Source organism: Bos indicus, chromosome 15, assembly GCF_029378745.1.
Source record: "Bos indicus isolate NIAB-ARS_2022 breed Sahiwal x Tharparkar chromosome 15, NIAB-ARS_B.indTharparkar_mat_pri_1.0, whole genome shotgun sequence".
In the NCBI taxonomy this organism is placed as follows: Eukaryota; Metazoa; Chordata; class Mammalia; order Artiodactyla; family Bovidae; genus Bos; species Bos indicus.
The window spans coordinates 46,314,383-46,331,042 of NC_091774.1; the positions used below are offsets into that span (position 1 = coordinate 46,314,383).

General features: G+C 40.1%; 2 protein-coding genes across 2 annotated transcripts; one reads left to right on the top strand and one right to left on the bottom strand.

Moving 5' to 3' along the window:
• The first annotated feature begins 3,247 nt into the window (after positions 1-3,247).
• On the top strand, positions 3,248-11,342 carry LOC139187216 (olfactory receptor 2AG1-like). Its single transcript, XM_070803226.1, has 5 exons — positions 3,248-4,085; positions 6,916-7,037; positions 7,624-7,794; positions 9,003-9,090; positions 11,287-11,342. The coding sequence occupies exons 1-5, from the start codon at positions 3,248-3,250 to the stop codon at positions 11,340-11,342; spliced, it is 1,275 nt and encodes a 424-aa protein (XP_070659327.1).
• Positions 11,343-14,808: 3,466 nt separating this feature from the next.
• On the bottom strand, positions 14,809-15,744 carry LOC139187143 (olfactory receptor 2AG1-like). Its single transcript, XM_070803148.1, has one exon. The coding sequence runs from the start codon at positions 15,742-15,744 to the stop codon at positions 14,809-14,811; it is 936 nt and encodes a 311-aa protein (XP_070659249.1).
• Between the last annotated feature and the right edge of the window lie 916 nt (positions 15,745-16,660).

A 16,660-nucleotide genomic window follows, 5' to 3' on the forward strand; every position in this document is an offset into this window, starting at 1 on the left:
CCAAGCAGTCCATTCTAAAGGAGATCAGTCCTGGGTGTTCATTGGAAGGGCTGATGTTGAAGCTGAAACTCCAATACTTTGGCCACCTGAGGCGAAGAGCTGACTCAATGGACATGAGTTTGGGTAAACTCTGGGAGTTGGTGGTAGACAGGGAGGCCTGGTGTGCTGCAGTCCATGGGGTTGCAAAGAGTCAGACACGACTGAGCGACTGAACTGAACTGAACTCTGTGAGTATAGCCATAAAAATGTTAAAATATGACATGTAAAATAGTTATGAAAATTAAAAAATCATGAGACCACTGAAACAGTTGCATAGAGCTAAGATCACTCCTACTTTACAAGTGAGAAAAATGTGACAGCTACATGTTAAAATAAGATCATGTGATCAGTAGAAAAGATATAACTCAAGCCAGGGAGTTTGACCTTGCCTTGTGTTTTATTCACAGTGTCTTAGACAAGTCAAAGTATTAGGTATAAATCATTATCACAAAATATCAACAAAAAGAGAGTGAGTGCTAAATTGGTGGTAAGAAGGACACCATGATGAAGAATCAGCAAACTATGCACTTTACAAGAGAAAACAGTCCTTGAATTCCAAGCTTTCACATAAAGTCCTATCCATTCTATTCACTTACTCACTCTGAGAAAAATAGATTCTCCATTCTCATGAGAGTTTCTAGTCCCTTAAACATACTCAGTTTTTCTATTTATCACCTACCAAACTAGCTCCTCATGACTGAATTCCATCTCGAGAATCATATCAGTCACCAGTTGTTGATTCTACTTCCAACGTGAATCTTGACTCTATCATATCTGTGCCATTTCCCTGGTCCTTCTTACCTAGATGACCACAGTCACCCCTGCATATATCTCCCTGGCTCTGTTCTTGCCCATCTTCTATTTGTACTCCTCCACGGGACTATCACAGTCATCTTTTAAAGTATGAATCACTCTTGTGTATACAGATTAAAGAAACCCCTTACATGTGGAATCTACAAAGAAATGATACAAATGAACTTAAAAAACAGGAACTGACTCACAGATTTACAGAATGAGTTTATGGTTGCCAGGGGAAGGATGAGGGGAAAGGATAGTTAGGGAGTTTGGGACCGGCATGTAAACATGTTTATGTATGGCTGAATCCCTTCATTGTTTACCTGAAACTATCACAACTTTGTTAATTGGCTATACCCCAATACAAAATAAAACATAAAAAAAAAACAGCTCTCAATTATAGTGTATATGGGATTCCATGGAGACTCAGTGGTAAAGAATTGGCCTGCAATGCAGGAGAGGTGGGTTCGATCCGTGGGTCAGAAAGATCTCCTGGAGAAGGAAATAGCAACCCACCTCAGTATTCTTGCCTAGGAAATCCCATGGACAGAGGAGCCTGGCAGGCTACAGTCCATGGGGTCACAAAAGAGACAGACATGACTTAGTTAACAAATAACAACAGTAGTCCATATTCCCTGAAAGGCCAAACATAACTTGGAACATGTTTATCTCTCCAAGTGTCTCTCATTCAGTACCATCCTCACCAGTCTTCTTCAGCTTCTTAGAAATTACAAGCTCTTTCCTATTTCAAATATTCTGCATATTTTATGTCCATTGCTCAGGTAGCTCTTCATCCCTCTTCAGTTGGGTAATTTACATTTGTCTTTCAAAACTGAGCTTAAAATTCACAGACTCAGAAGGCTTTCTTGAACTACCAAACTACATGAGAACCACTGTTCGTTTTTTTTTCCTTTAGGCAGCTTTTCACAATTTATAGTTACATCTATTTTATTTATTTATTGGCTATGCCATGCAGCTTGTGGGAACTTAGTTCCCTGACCAAAGATTGAACCCAGGCTCTGAGTAGTGAGAGCAGGGAGTCCCAACCACTGGGCAGCCAGGGAATTCTCCACCTACCTTTCAATGCTCCTCATGAGTGTAACTGAATGTGGTCTGGTATTTCATATACTACGTACTTCCCTGCATGCATGGGAGCTAGCACAGTGCCTGGCACATAATAGGCACAAGAGGGAATGGTTCTTTCTCTCTTCCAAAATTTTCTTTTACATCAAGGTAACATGGGTTTGGGTGGACTCAGGGAGTTGGTGATGGACAGGGAGGCCTGGCGTGCTGCGATTCATGGGGTCGCAAAGAGTTGGACATGACTGAGCGGCTGAACTGAACTGAACGTTAATCCTTAGTCTCTACTCTCTCCTTTCTTCTCAAGTTTCAGGGAGGAAGTTAATCTAATTGGAGAATGAACCAGAATAAAATTCTCTCTTTTTCTTAGAAGATACAATGACCAGTACTTGTATCTCTTGTTCTCCTGTTCCACCAGTCCTTCTTCAGTGGGAAGTACTGCCCTGGTCCTGCTTTGCTTGTGACTGCAAAGGTAATTATGTTCATTTTGAGGTTGGTTTAGGAAGTCCATTATCCACTGACACAGAAATTACATCCCGTAATGTCTACTTGATGAAAAATAGGGTCATGTTTTGGCTGAACAAATATCTCCTGTCTCAGTTGCTTCACAACCTGGGTGGGATAGAGGGAAATATGTGTTAGGCCTTCTCAAAGATGCTGCATCTCCTGAAAAGAAGGGAAGGAAAAAGAAGCTGGATACCATATGTCTGGGCTTCCCAGGTGGTGTTAGTGGTAAAGAACCTACCTGCCAGTGCAGGAGATGTAAAGAGACATGGGTTCGATCACTGGGTCGGGAAGATGCCCTGGAGGAGGGTACAGCAACCCACTCCAGTATTCTTGCTTGGAGAATCCCTTGGACAGAGGAGCCTGGTGGGCTACAGTCCATGGGGTCGCAGAGTTGAACACGACTGAAACGACTTAGTGCACACCATATGTCTATATGTCTAGATTTTCCCTTTAATGTTTCCCATTGGTTAAGTTGCTCCTGTTTCTCAAGAGAAAGAAGTGGGATGGTGAAGCAGAGCAAATGCAGAATTACTGCCCAAATGGAACTTGCCTAATATTGAAGGAAACATCAGAAATGGGAAAGAAATGTGCTATTTTAACAATATGTTAAAAAAAAAACCCAATATGTTATCAGTACATACTTGGTGATTTAATTTATGGATGAAAGACTAAAACATGGTATGATAAACTGAGCAACTAATTTCTTTCAATCAAGGGCTGTAACATTGTAAAGGCAAGGAGTCCACAGTGACCACATCAGAACTACCTTATCTGATTTTTCATAATTTCAGATAACAAAAAAAAAAAAAAAAAAAACAAACACAGAATGGAGCTCTATAACTCCACCTTGGAAAGTGGTTTCGTCTTGGTGGGGATTCTGACTGACAGTGGGTCTCCCGGACTGCTCTGCATTACAATCTCAGTCCTGTACACACTGGCCCTCACCAGCAATGGCCTGCTGTTCCTGGTCATCACAATGGATGCCCGGCTCCATGTGCCAATGTACCTCCTGCTCAGCCAGCTTTCTCTCATGGATTTGATGCTTACATCTGTAGTTATTCCTAAAATGCTTGTGGATTATCTGCGTGGAAAGAATGCCATCTCCTTTGAGGGCTGTGCCCTTCAGATGTTCCTAGTACTGACCCTGGGTGGTGCAGAGGGCCTCTTACTGGCCTTCATGGCCTATGACAGGTATGTGGCCATTTGTAATCCTCTGAACTACATGGTCCTCATGAGCCCAAGGGTCTGCTGGCTCATGATGGCCACCCCTTGGACCCTGGCATTCCTGAATTCTGTGATGCACACTTCATATACCATGCATTTTCTTTTCTGCATGACCCGGGAAATCAGGCACCTCTTCTGTGAGATCCCACCCTTGCTGAAATTGGCCTGTGCAGATACCTCCAGATATGAGTTCATGGTGTATGTGTCAGGTTCCATCTTTCTCATGCCTTCCCTTGCTGCTATTCTTGCCTCCTATACGTTTGTCCTAGCTGCTGTCCTCCACATGTCCTCAGGAGAGGGAAGGCAGAAAGCCCTCTTCACGTGTTCTTCTCATCTGACTGTGGTGGGAATGTACTATGGAGCTGCCATGTTTATGTATGTCCAGCCCAGCTCCCACCACAGTCCCCAACAGGACAACATCAACAGGATGTATATTGAGGGTCTGTTCCTATTTCTACTGGAAGAGGAACAACTACCACTGACGCCTCTCTCTTATACCAGTGTTCCAGGTGGTCACACCTAGTGTTACTCCCTCTTCGTGGTCACAGGATCTCCCCAGCCCAAAGATACCATGAAGCTGGACCCGCATCATCTGTGTCTTCCAAATTTCATGCTATGCTTTTAAAAGCATTATTAGCTTAGGAGTGTTTGAGTGCAGGTTTGTGACAGTGCCTGTGAGTATGAGAGGAATCTATTCGTTTCTCATGTATTCAGTCATTCATATACTAATTCAGTCAGTGAATTTCCTAAAAATTTACTATATACTGGGTGATGCAGTCAATATGGATTCAGATAGGACTTTTACACTGAAGAAACATAAAACCTAGCCTGGGTGACAGGTGTGTAAACAAATAATTATGTATAAATTAATGAGAACTTTAAAAAAGCATGTCATTATATACATATATCAAAACTCATCAAATTGTACACATGAAATATGCACAGTTCATTACAAGTAAATTTACAATGATGAAGCAGTGAAAAAAATGGGCTTATCAGAAATCATTGGGAAATGAAATCAGTAGTGGATTATTTTGGCTACTGAGGTGGCAGTTTATCAATGATTCTCTTGTGTATTCCCTTTACATTGTATCAATGGAAAAGATATTTCTCATTTTGTTTTATCAATTCCTCAAATTATTTCCTGACTCTGCCTTCCTGGTCCCTCAAGGCCAATATATTATACAGTTGGTTCAGGTTTGATCCATTGCATTTCCATCTGGATAGATATTTATGAATAGAAACCTCACTGTAACCATGTGGTCTTTGAGTCCTGCTTAGCAGTTCATGAGCAGGTGGTCCAGTCACAACTCATCAGGCCACATTTGTCCTATACTGCCAGTTAGATGTGTGGTTTTATTTTTGAAAACAAACCCTTGTATATTGGCAGTCTTCGACTCCATCTCCCCCCGCTCCACCCCCCACCCCATCCCAAGATGTCCCTGCCAGGTAGCTGACTTTCTGCTCTGACATCCCCTTCATTGTAAATGCAGTTCTAGGACTAGTACTTCAGCCTTTCCCTGAAATATCAGACTCCAGCCCTGATTCCTAGCCATTTGCCCATGACCCTACTACCTTCCCTAACTCTTTCTAAACTCTTTACCCAGGAGCTTGGATTCAGCAGGTTATTCCTTGCTTATTCCTGAGGTAAAGCTATAGACTTTGAGTAGTGTTTCCTGCCTGGCGGCAGAGCATTGAACCAGTGCCTGATGCACGTCTCTGACTGATTGGACTTCTGATACATCTGCAGCATGAAGGAGCTCAAACATGGTTATGCCAGATAAGACACTGCAACTCTGCAGCCAGCTGTTGTGGCTGCATTGGGTCACCACAAAAGGCCCTCCCTATTTCCCAAGTGCGTGGTGCTGCCTAAGTCTGGGCTGGTCTCCACTATCCTGCCTCTGTCATACAGAAGTCTGATCATGCCTTACTCTTGAGTACTTCCACTGAATCTTGATTCTCTGATCCAGTGAAGAATTTAGAACATAATCAGGACTGTGGATTATAAAATCATATAAAATGGTCTCATAAAATTTACTTTCTACTTGGAAGGATGATAAGGCATCTCTTGGAATCACAAAGGAAAAATTAATTATTTGTCCTGCTTCTTGATGAAATAAAAGTGAAAGTCTGACTAAAAAGTAAACTACAAAAAATAAACCTGGGTTCTCTATTAAATGCAGAAAACTTTATAATTTTTCAAATCCACATAATATGTTAGTGTTCTTTTTAGACAGCTTCAGTAGAAATATGGTGGTGGAAATTTTTAGAAATTCATGTCAAAAATTTTTAGAAATTCATGTCAAATATTTATAAGAATTTTTTTTTAAATCAGATACACTTTTTATTCCAGTGAGATCTTTACTTTCAGGATCTGATGCTCAAATGTAGTCAGATTTTTATAGCTCTATTGATGCTTATTGTGTAGACAGGAATAAACATCCATGGGCACAAAAAACCAAACCTATCTGACTGAATTCATCTTGGTGGGCCTTTCTTCAGATCAGCAGACCCAGATCATGCTATTTGTGATATTTCTCATCATCTACCTGCTGACTGTATTTGGGAATCTGCTCATCATACTGTTAATTCATACTGACTCTCAACTGCATACACCAATGTATTTCTTCCTTAAAAACCTGTCATTTAGTGATCTCCTTTTCTCTACAACAATTGTCCCTCAGATGCTATTCCATTTGCTGGTAACAAGAACGACCATTTCCAAGTCAGGGTGCTCAATTCAGATGATTTTTTTTCTAGTAGCAGGGTGTACAGAAAGCTCCCTGCTAGCGGTGATGTCCTGTGACCGCTATGTGGCTGTCTGCAAGCCCCTTCACTACTCCACCCTCATGACCCAGAGGATTTGTGTTCAGCTGTCCATAGGATCTCGGACTAGTGGAGCACTTGTGTTTCTAGTAGATACAACATTTACTTTATATCTTTCATACCATGGCCAGAACATAATTAATCATTATTTTTGTGAGCCTCCTGCGCTCTTGAAGTTGGCTTCAGAAGAAACCTACAAAGCTGAGTTGGCCATCTTTGCCATGGGTGTGATAATTCTCCTCGGTCCTCTCTCCCTTATCCTTTTCTCTTACTGGAATATTATCTCCACTGTGATTCAGATACAGACAGGGGAGAGGAGACTCAAGGTCTTTTCTACGTGTGGTTCTCATCTCATTGTTATTGTCTTCTTCTATGGATCAACAATATTTACCTATATGTGTCCAAATTCCAAGAAAATGAATGAGGGGTATAAGGTGATCTCAGTGTTCTATTCAGTCATAGCATCTATGATGAACCCATTCATTTATAGCCTAAGGAACAAAGATGTTAAGCAGGCATTTAGAAAACTATTTGGAAGACAGAGTCCCTTAGAGCCAATGATCTCTGTATTGACATACCATCATGGGGATGAAGACATTTTAAAGTGATTCAACATCTGTAACAGCTTTCTGTCTGAAGTGTCTCTAGCCTGATACATTAGTAAGGCACATTACAGGTGCCCTTGTACGTCTAGAATATTTCAAGTTTGTCTACTGCATCTTGATCAAGATTATTCTTTGTGTTTATAGCTTACTTGCCTGATAATAGATTATTACTGTTATGAGGCAAATAAAATAGAGCTTTGCTCTTATATTGCATAGTATAATGTTATATTATATTGATTATATTTATATATTACATTATATGAATACTTAAAATATTGAATAGGATCTTCATTTACACTGCACTATTCATTCACTAATCCATATTCACCCAGTGATATTACCTTTTGATTCTAAACTTCACAGATAATTGTTAGTCTCATCCCACGCTAACATCAAATACAGTCTTCTACAGATCTTGGAGTCCTACGCTAGACTCTAAAGGTTCTAGTGAGAAGATATCAATGACTTTTTTAACCCTGAAACTCTGATACTGGACCCTTGGCTTTTTATTTGTTTCATTTCCTGCAGTCTCAAAATACTCCTGTAGCCAATTCAGATGCACATGGTGGCGCTGTTGGCTCGGACAGTAATGTGTGGGACCTCAGATTCCAGTAAGGATGATACATCTTCTGTATATCACGCACGGTTTCTCTCCAAGGATCGTTGCTGGCTAAGGGAACTAGATGGAGAGGAACACTGCCTACATCAGAACTCTCAGGTCCTTTACCTGTGACACCAATACACCACAGTTGCTCCCCCTCGGACATGCTCTCCCCTCTTCTGCCGGTTTGACTTGCCAACACCCATCAGTCCTCTTTTTTGCAAAGTGGAAGAGAATCACTGACATATGAGAAGCAATCCTAGAAGGTGAAGATTGCTCTGTAGGACGAAAGGATGCCTTTGGTCTTTTTTAACTCTGCTATAACCCTCTGTAAGAGCAGAAGCAGCATCACTGACAGACCTGTAGCTTCTAATCAACGTCCAGCCTGGAACACTGCCCCTCCCTTAGAAGAAAATCCACCGTCCTTTTCTCCCCTGCCCTGAACTAAAGATCTAACTCTAAAAATCAGGAGTTTGAGCAAACTCCCAGAGATGGTAAAGACAGGGAATACTGGTGTGCTGTAGTCCATGGAGTTACAAAAAGTCGGACATGACTGAGCGACTGAATGACAACAGCAAAGATCTAACTGCAAGTATTAAGTGAAATTTCTTAATGCTTCATTGTTAAGTGTGAACACTCCCAATTCACATCCATGGCCTGTTTCAGGGCTTGTGAGCGATGAAAACATAGTTGGGGACCATCTCAATCCTGGCCATTTGTTCTCATGATTGTCCATTTCTCTTGGCAGAGATCCCACGACACAAACTCATTACACTACTTTTTCCTCCATTTCCAGACTTACATGTGCCTCCTGACTCACCCCCACCTACCTGCTATGGAGCCATATGTAGAGATTCTTGTCATATGAAGATGAGTGCTGCTAACCATAACCAGATCATCCTTTCACAAAGTGAGAAGATTATGGAAGCACTTATCTTTTACTGAGCAATTTCCACTTGGAATTCTGCTCTCACTTCATGACCTTCTCTTTAGGCATCTGCAAGGTGATTGTGGGTGAAGGATGGCATGAGCCAGGAATAATGAGAAGCCCTCATGAAAGTCAAAGGGAACACTGGTATAAGAGAGAGGCGTCAGTGGTAGTTGTTCCTCTTCCAGTAGAAATAGGAACAGACCCTCAATATACATCCTGTTCTCTTTTTCATTCTTACCCATGAAAGCAGACGTGCAATGTGGCAGCAGCCTGAATACTAGGTACTGGAGCAGGAAGCGTCCACACACCTCACACTAGCACTCCTGTGCTTGGACTCTTCCCACCTCCCAGATAATGCCGAGTACGTTACAAGAAGCTCTGTCTTGTGTCCTAGGTATTTTCCTGTGAGTTCAGTGGGAATCACCCAGAGAGTGTGGAAAAAGTGAAACAGGAAGAGAACACCTATGTAGCCGGGGTGGAAGGTAAGAACACAGGAAGATTCTTATAGTTGAAAAGGGGTAGCGAGTTTGAGAGACAATGGATCTTTTGATTTCTTGTGCCTTTTAGCACACAAACTGACCACCTCGGTAAGTACCCAGTAGCAAGATTTCTAAGAGTGAGAATTCATAAGAAGAGAGATAAAGAAAAATCTCTTTTCCCAAATAGACTGTGGATTGTAAAAATAAAGACACAGCCCTTCTCCCAGGACACACTCTGGTTCTGCAGAGCCTTGATGCCTTCGGCATCTTCCTCCTTACCTGGAGACCAAGGGTGAGTTTGTTCTAGAGATGAGGAACTGTAGGTAAGCAGACCTGCCAGTGAGTCTAGCAGAGTGAGATCGAGAGATCCAAGCTGCACATTCAGAGTTTGGTTTTGGATGACAGTGATTCTCAGTCCTCTTTCCTAACAGCTGGGTATGAAACGGACTTTCCCGTGGATTCTATTTCAATCTCTGACTGTGTTCTTGGGTGAATTTTACACTACTTTTTTAAGCACCAACACTGAATTGAGTCTTTCTCTGAGAGAGGATCGTAAAAGATGAGGTCCTGAGAGATGATGCCAGCAGGAGGTCCCCAGGGTATCGCTGAGCATAGGTCCTTCTATTATCTCTACACAATGAGATACCATGGGATCTTTTGTAGATTTTTCTTTCTTTTGTTTATAATCATAGAGTTCTGTGAATATCCTCTAATTCCCAGAGTTTTTCTAATCAAAGAAAAAATTCTATAGGCTCTGAATATGAGAAAGAATCAAGTCTCTCTTCTTGGGAGCAGAAGCAATATGTAAAATATATATATGCCGACAGGCATTTGTCCATCCTTTAATTTAAATCCTTAGAAAAGTGGAAACATGCATCCTTTCCCATATTTCTCACTTTAACTGCTTTTAAAATTATTGTTAATTTGAGGATATTATGGCTACTTTTTACAAAAGCTTAACTAGTCTTAAAAAATAACAGGTTTGAGATACTTTATGTAAAAATCAAATGTTTGAACTATATACTAAAGACAGATCCATATTTTCTGAAACATGCTAGATTTAAACTACTTACTGCTTTATTTACTCATCGATATTTAGTTCTTTTTAATAAAAGAAAAATACTGTAGTCATTTATTATCTTTGCTACTAAATTTTCCCATCTGTCTTTCTTTCCCTTTTATGGCAGTAGGAAAATTATTTATTTATTGCTCGGATATAATTTTTAAAATGTATCAGTCAAGTTATATTTCTCATTGTAATTTTTCTGTTGAATCCAAACTGCATTCTTTATATTATAGATATGTGATTAAATTTTTCTTATCTTTCTTTCTTGCTAATTTTTACCTCTTTTTTCTATCAAGTCATTATGTATTCTGGTTTATGAAATCTCCTTGTGATTTCATATGTCCTTACAACTATCCAGAGAAATGGGACTAATTTACTGCAAATTATCTCCACTACATCTTTGTTGCTTTTTCTTTATTCATATCTGTTTGTCATGTTATATTTTCAATTTGTGAGTATATTGTAAAGAAAATTTTACCTTTCTTTTTTAAGTTCATTTTTTAATTGAGGAATAATTAAAATTATTTTAATAAATAATATCGTGTTAGTTTCAAGTGTACAGCAGAGTGATTCTTTTTTTTTTTTTGCAGAATATATTCCTTTATAGGCTATTATAAGATATTTGATATAATTCTCTGTGCTATACAGCAAATCCTTGTTGCTTACCTATTTTATGTATAGTAGCTTATATCTGTTAATCCCATACCCCTAATTTGTCCTCCGTATCCCATTTTCCTGTTTGGTAACTGTAATTTGTTTTCTATGTCTATAAGTCTGTTTCTGTTTTCCACAAAGATTCATCTAGATTATAGTTTAGATTTTATCTTTCTCTGTCTGAAATATTAATCAGCCATAAAAGTATTGCCATTTGCATCAACATGGATGGAACTAGAAAATATAATGCTTAGTAAAGTAAGTCAGACATGTATATAACACAATTTGAAAATATTTCGCGCATTGTGTAGTAGGTTTCCCTTTTATTTTCTGATGGTTCCTTTGTTGTGGAGAGGATTTTTAGTTTGATGTAGCCCTACTTGTTTATTTTCCTTTTGTTGTCTATGTCTTTGGTCTGAGATCCGAAAGATAATTGCCAAGACCAGTGTTAAGGAATTTTGCCCTATGTTTTCTTCTAGGAATGGGAACATATTTAATCAATTTCAACTTTATAATTGTTGGAGTAGAAAATTAGCTATTGGAATATCTTATCCTTAGGGCTAATGGGTGAAGAAAAGTCTTATGATGGCAATTATAGGAACAATCAAAGTCCAGGGACTTTTGATCAGGATTTATTTCTAACACAGGTTATTTATATTTCATCTGGGAGTAAAAACTCTTGTGTAAATCTTGGGGTACACACATACACAAACTCATGGGCACACAGATCTGATTGTGTACTTACTGATTGATTTATTTCTTCTTTTGATACGTTTCTCCTGTTCCTGGAGAAGGGAATGGCTACCCACTCCAGTATTCTGGCCTAGAGAATTCCATGGACTGTATAGTCCATGGGGTCACAAAGAGTCCGACACGATTGAGAGACTTTCACTTTCACTTTCTTTCCTGTTAGCTATGTGCTGTGTGCTGTGCTTAGTCACTCAGTCGTGTCTGACTCTTTGTGACTCCATGGACTGTAACCCACCAGGCTCCTCTGTCCATGGGGATTCTCCAGGCAAGAATACTGGAGTGGATTGGCATGGCCTCTTCCAGGTGATATTCCCAACCCAGGGATCGAACCCAGGTCTCCCTCATTGCAGGCGGATTCTTTACCGTCTGAGCCAACGGGGAAGCCGAAGAATACTGGAGTGGGTAGCCTATTCCTTCTCCAGGGGAACTTCCCACCTCAAGAATTGAAGCGGCGTCTCCTGCAATGCAGGTGGATTCTTTACCAGTTCAGCTACCAGGGAAGCCCTCTGTTAGCTATAGATCTTCAAAAATATGTCACAATTCTATAGCGGTGTGTAGGGACTTTTTTAATTCACAGTTATTTCACTGATGCTACTTTGGTTTTACTTTTGTACAATCAACAGTAATACATTTTTACAATGATGTCAAAAGGTAATTGGACAATACAGCTCACTGACTATTTCTCTATTAAAGGCAGCTGAAAATTAGCGTAATATTCGCTCAGTTAGCACTGAATAAAGATAATTTGTTCAGCAGAAACAAAGGAGAGACCATTTCTAATTAGAACATTTAATAGTTGTATAAATATGGAAAACCATCAACTCTTCTGAGAATCAGTCATTTTATCTGTGAAATGGGGATAGTATTTGTCCTGCTTTAATCTTTATAATTCTAAAGGCTAAAAGTAACTAATATTTATATATCCAATAATTACTTTTAAAAAGCAGACTGCACAGAAGCTGCAATGAAGAATAGAGAAATAGATATATATAAAGGAGATTTTGATAAACCTTTCCCAATTCAAACCAGAGCAAATGGACAAAAAATAGCAAAAATAAAAAAGCTAAAGATATAATCAATTAAAAAGTACAAACACATATCAAACTGCAAAGTATCATAATAAAAATTGTATCTCTTTCCAGTGTATATGGAACATTCACAAATACTGTTACAAACATAATCTAAATAAGTTGCAAATAAATAGTTATTATGCAAGCTGCATGTATATATCATTAGCTGTAGGGAATGGGAATGAGAAGTTTGGAGAGGGCAAAAACACCAGCTAGAGTTCTCGAAATAGATATTACTTCATAGGTTGATTTTTTAATCAGGTAGATATTTTATATAATTTAAAATAAAATAAAAAATTTAAAATAATTCATAAAAATTGAAAGAAAAATGTAATAAACAAACCTAGCTATGTATCCAGATTGTGATGTGTGTGTGGTGAGATAAAACAGCTGAGGGCTGTGTTGTTGCCATCAGGACCTGGAACATTTGATGAGAGGCAAAAAGATGAGACCTAGGGAAGAGAAGCAAAGGCGTCAGTGGTATTGCTAATGCTAGATGGTGAATACGTAAGAATGTTATATGTACATATATAGAACCAGTTTATTTGTATATATATACATGCTGTGCTGTGCTTAGTTGCTTAGTCATGTCTGACTCTGTGACCCACGGACTTTAGCCTGTCAGACTCCTCTGTCCATGGGGATTCTCCAGGCAAGAATACTGGAGTGGGTTGCCATGCTCCTCCAGAGAACCCAGGTCTCCCACACTGCAGGCAGATTCTTTACTGTCTGAGCCACCAGAGAAATCCAAGAATACTGGAGTGGGTAACTTATCCCTGCTCCAGGGGATCTTCCCAACCCAGGAATTGAACCAGGGTCTCCTGCCTTACAGGAGGATTCTTTACCAGTTGAGTTACCAGGAAAGACATACATACATATGTATATATTACTTGTAGATACATTATGCATTAGAATAAGGGTATATTATCTAGCTCCTGGTATTATGAAGACCAGTTAGTAATCTGCTATAGTAAAAGTCCAGGGCAGAGATAATGGTAATTGGGACCAGAGTGGAATATTTGAGTGTTGAAAACTGGGATGTTTTTAGGGAAAGAAATACCACAGAAATTACTGATAGATTGGATCTTTGCTAAATCTTGTCCAAAGGAAATATTAGTTTTTTTTTTTTCATGGAAAGTTATCTTTTTAAAATTTGTTTCCTTATGTAATTAGCTTCAAGCATTACAGAGTAGCTAAAGGTTTCCAGGCAAGGTATGTGGAGCAGAGGAGTTCATTTTAAATTCAGAATTTAAGAAATCTTCAAAGGGTCTGAGGCAGAAAGGAGTTAATAAAGGAAAAACAAGGTGACTGGGCAAAGTGTAAGTGGTGATGATGCAGATATTGGTAAGACTGCTTCCATGTCAGATGTCGATTTGACCATTAATTCCTATTCAGGAGTACCAATCAGGGCTGAGGCTTTAAAAGAGTATGTTCCCATTAGGGAGCTCTTGAATTATGATGCTCATTACCAAGTGTGCTGGCTGCTTTCACACATGACCTTTAAGGCATCAATAATTTATAATGTGATTTATTTGTAAATAATGTGAAAAGAAAGTACTTGGCTGTCCTGATACAACATGAGTAGCTTGAGGAGTTGATGCAGAAACCAAAGCGTAGGTAACTGTGTAAGATTTTTTTTTCCAGTGTCTAGGACTCTGATATAAACCTGGGAAGGTCTGCCCACAGTAAAATGTCTAATATTGTATGACTACAAATGCTCACTAATAGGAAGGTAAAAACTGAGAAATTCTGTCAATAGCAACAAGTAAAATTCAACATTTCTATCTTCATTTTATCTTCATGTTCCTCTCTAGTTTTTATTTCTGCTTTAAATTGAGCTGTCCAAAAAATCTGGCTAACTTTCTCTGTGATTGGGTATAGGATTGTCAGAGGGTAAGAAAAGAAACTACTGAAGTAAAATGTAAGGTCACTCTGTCAGAACAGAAAAAGAATTTCGAACATATCCTGGGATATTGATCAGAGAAATGAATGCTTCTTAACTATCAAAATACAGAGCTGATAGAGACAAAGTTGTGTCTCTAAGACCAAATGAGGACTTAGTTCTAATGTGGCAGATTTTCAGAATTTTCATAATGTAGAAGAACCACATAAAACCAGGAGTGGATATGAAGCACCATCTGGGAGTTATAGGGCTTCAATATCACACTGGCAGCCACCATCCTAGATAAGAGAAAACCTCCCTAATACTCTCCTGAAGGCCCCCATTACCTCCTTGTTTCTCAGACTACAGATGAGAGGGTTCAGTGCTGGAGTGAGGACAATATAAAATACAGAGAGGATGTTGTCCTGTTGGGGACTGTGGTGGGAGATGGGCTGGACATACATAAACATGGCAGCTCCATAGTACATTCCCACCACAGTCAGATGAGAAGAACACGTGAAGAGGGCTTTCTGCCTTCCCTCTCCTGAGGACATGTGGAGGACAGCAGCTAGGACAAACGTATAGGAGGCAAGGACAGCAGCAAGGGAGGGCATGAGAAAGACGGAACCTGACACATACACCATGAACTCATATCTGGAGGTATCTGCACAGGCCAATTTCAGCAAGGGTGGGATCTCACAGAAGAGGTGCCTGATTTCCCGGGTCATGCAGAAAGGAAAATGCATGGTACATGAAGTGTGCATCACAGAATTCAGGAATGCCAGGGTCCAAGGGGTGGCTATCATGAGGCAGCAGACCCTCAGCCTCATGAGGACCATGTAGTTCAGAGGATTACAAATGGCCACATACCTGTCATAGGCCATGAAGGCCAGTAGGAGGTCCTCTGCACCACCCAGGGTCAGTACTAGGAACATCTGAAGGGCACAGCCCTCAAAGGAGATGGCATTCTCTCCACGCAGATAATCCACAAGCATTTTAGGAATAACTACAGATGTAAGCATCAAATCCATGAGAGAAAGCTGGCTGAGCAGGAGGTACATGGGCACATGGAGCCGGGCATCCATTGTGATGACCAGGAACAGCAGGCCATTGCTGGTGAGGGCCAGTGTGTACAGGACTGAGATTGTAGTGCAGAGCAGTCCGGGAGACCCACTGTCGGTCAGAATCCCCACCAAGATGAAACCACTTTCCAAGGTGGAGTTATAGAGCTCCATTTCTGTGGTTTATTTTTCATTATCTGAAATTATGAAAAATCAGATAAGGTAGTTCTGATGTGGTCACTGTGGACTCCTTGCCTTTACAATGTTACAGCCCTTGATTGAAGGAAATTAGTTGCTCAGTTTATCATACCATGTATTAGTCATTCATTCATAAATTAAATCACCAAGTATGTACTGATAACATATTGTTAAAATAGCACATTTCTTTCCTGTTTCTGATGTTTCCTTCATTATAGGCAAGTCCCATTTGGGCAGTAATTCTGCATTTGCTCTGCTTTACCATCCCACTTCCTTCTCTTGAGAAACAGGAGCAACTAAACCAATGGGAAACATTAAGGGAAAATCTAGACATATAGACATATGGAGTGCACTAAGTCACTTCAGTCATGTCCAACTCTGCGACCCCATGGACTGTAGCCTGCCAGGCTCCTCTGTCCAAGGGATTCTCCAAGCAAGAATACTGGAGTGGGTTGCTGTGCCCTCCTCCAGGGGATCTTCCCGATCCAGTGATTGAACCCATGTCTCTTTACATCTCCTGCACTGGCAGGTAGGTTCTTTACCACTAACGCCACCTGGGAAGTTCAGACATATGGTATCCAGCTTCTTTTTCCTTCCCTTCTTTTCAGGAGATGCAGCATCTTTGAGAAGGCCTAACACATATTTCCTTCTCTCCCACCCAGGTTGTGAAGCAATTGAGACAGGAGATATTTGTGCAGCCAAAACATCACCCTATTTTTCATCAAGTAGAAATTACGGGATGTAATTTCTGTGTCAGTGGATAATGGACTTCCTAAACCAACCTCAAAATGAACATAATTACCTTTGCAGTCACAAGCAAAGCAGGACCAGGGCAGTACTTCCCACTGAAGAAGGACTGGTGGAACAGGAGAACAAGAGATACAAGTACTGG

Coding starts and splice junctions, on each gene's coding strand:
- LOC139187216 (XM_070803226.1), top strand. CDS start 3,248: ATGGAGCTCTATAACTCCACCTTGGAAAGTGGTTTCGTCTTGGTGGGG. Junction 4,086..6,915: donor CAACAGGATGTATATTGAGG/GTCTGTTCCTAT, acceptor AGGTGATCTCAG/TGTTCTATTCAGTCATAGCA. Junction 7,795..9,002: donor GCCTACATCAGAACTCTCAG/GTCCTTTACCTG, acceptor CTTGTGTCCTAG/GTATTTTCCTGTGAGTTCAG.
- LOC139187143 (XM_070803148.1), bottom strand. CDS start 15,744: ATGGAGCTCTATAACTCCACCTTGGAAAGTGGTTTCATCTTGGTGGGG.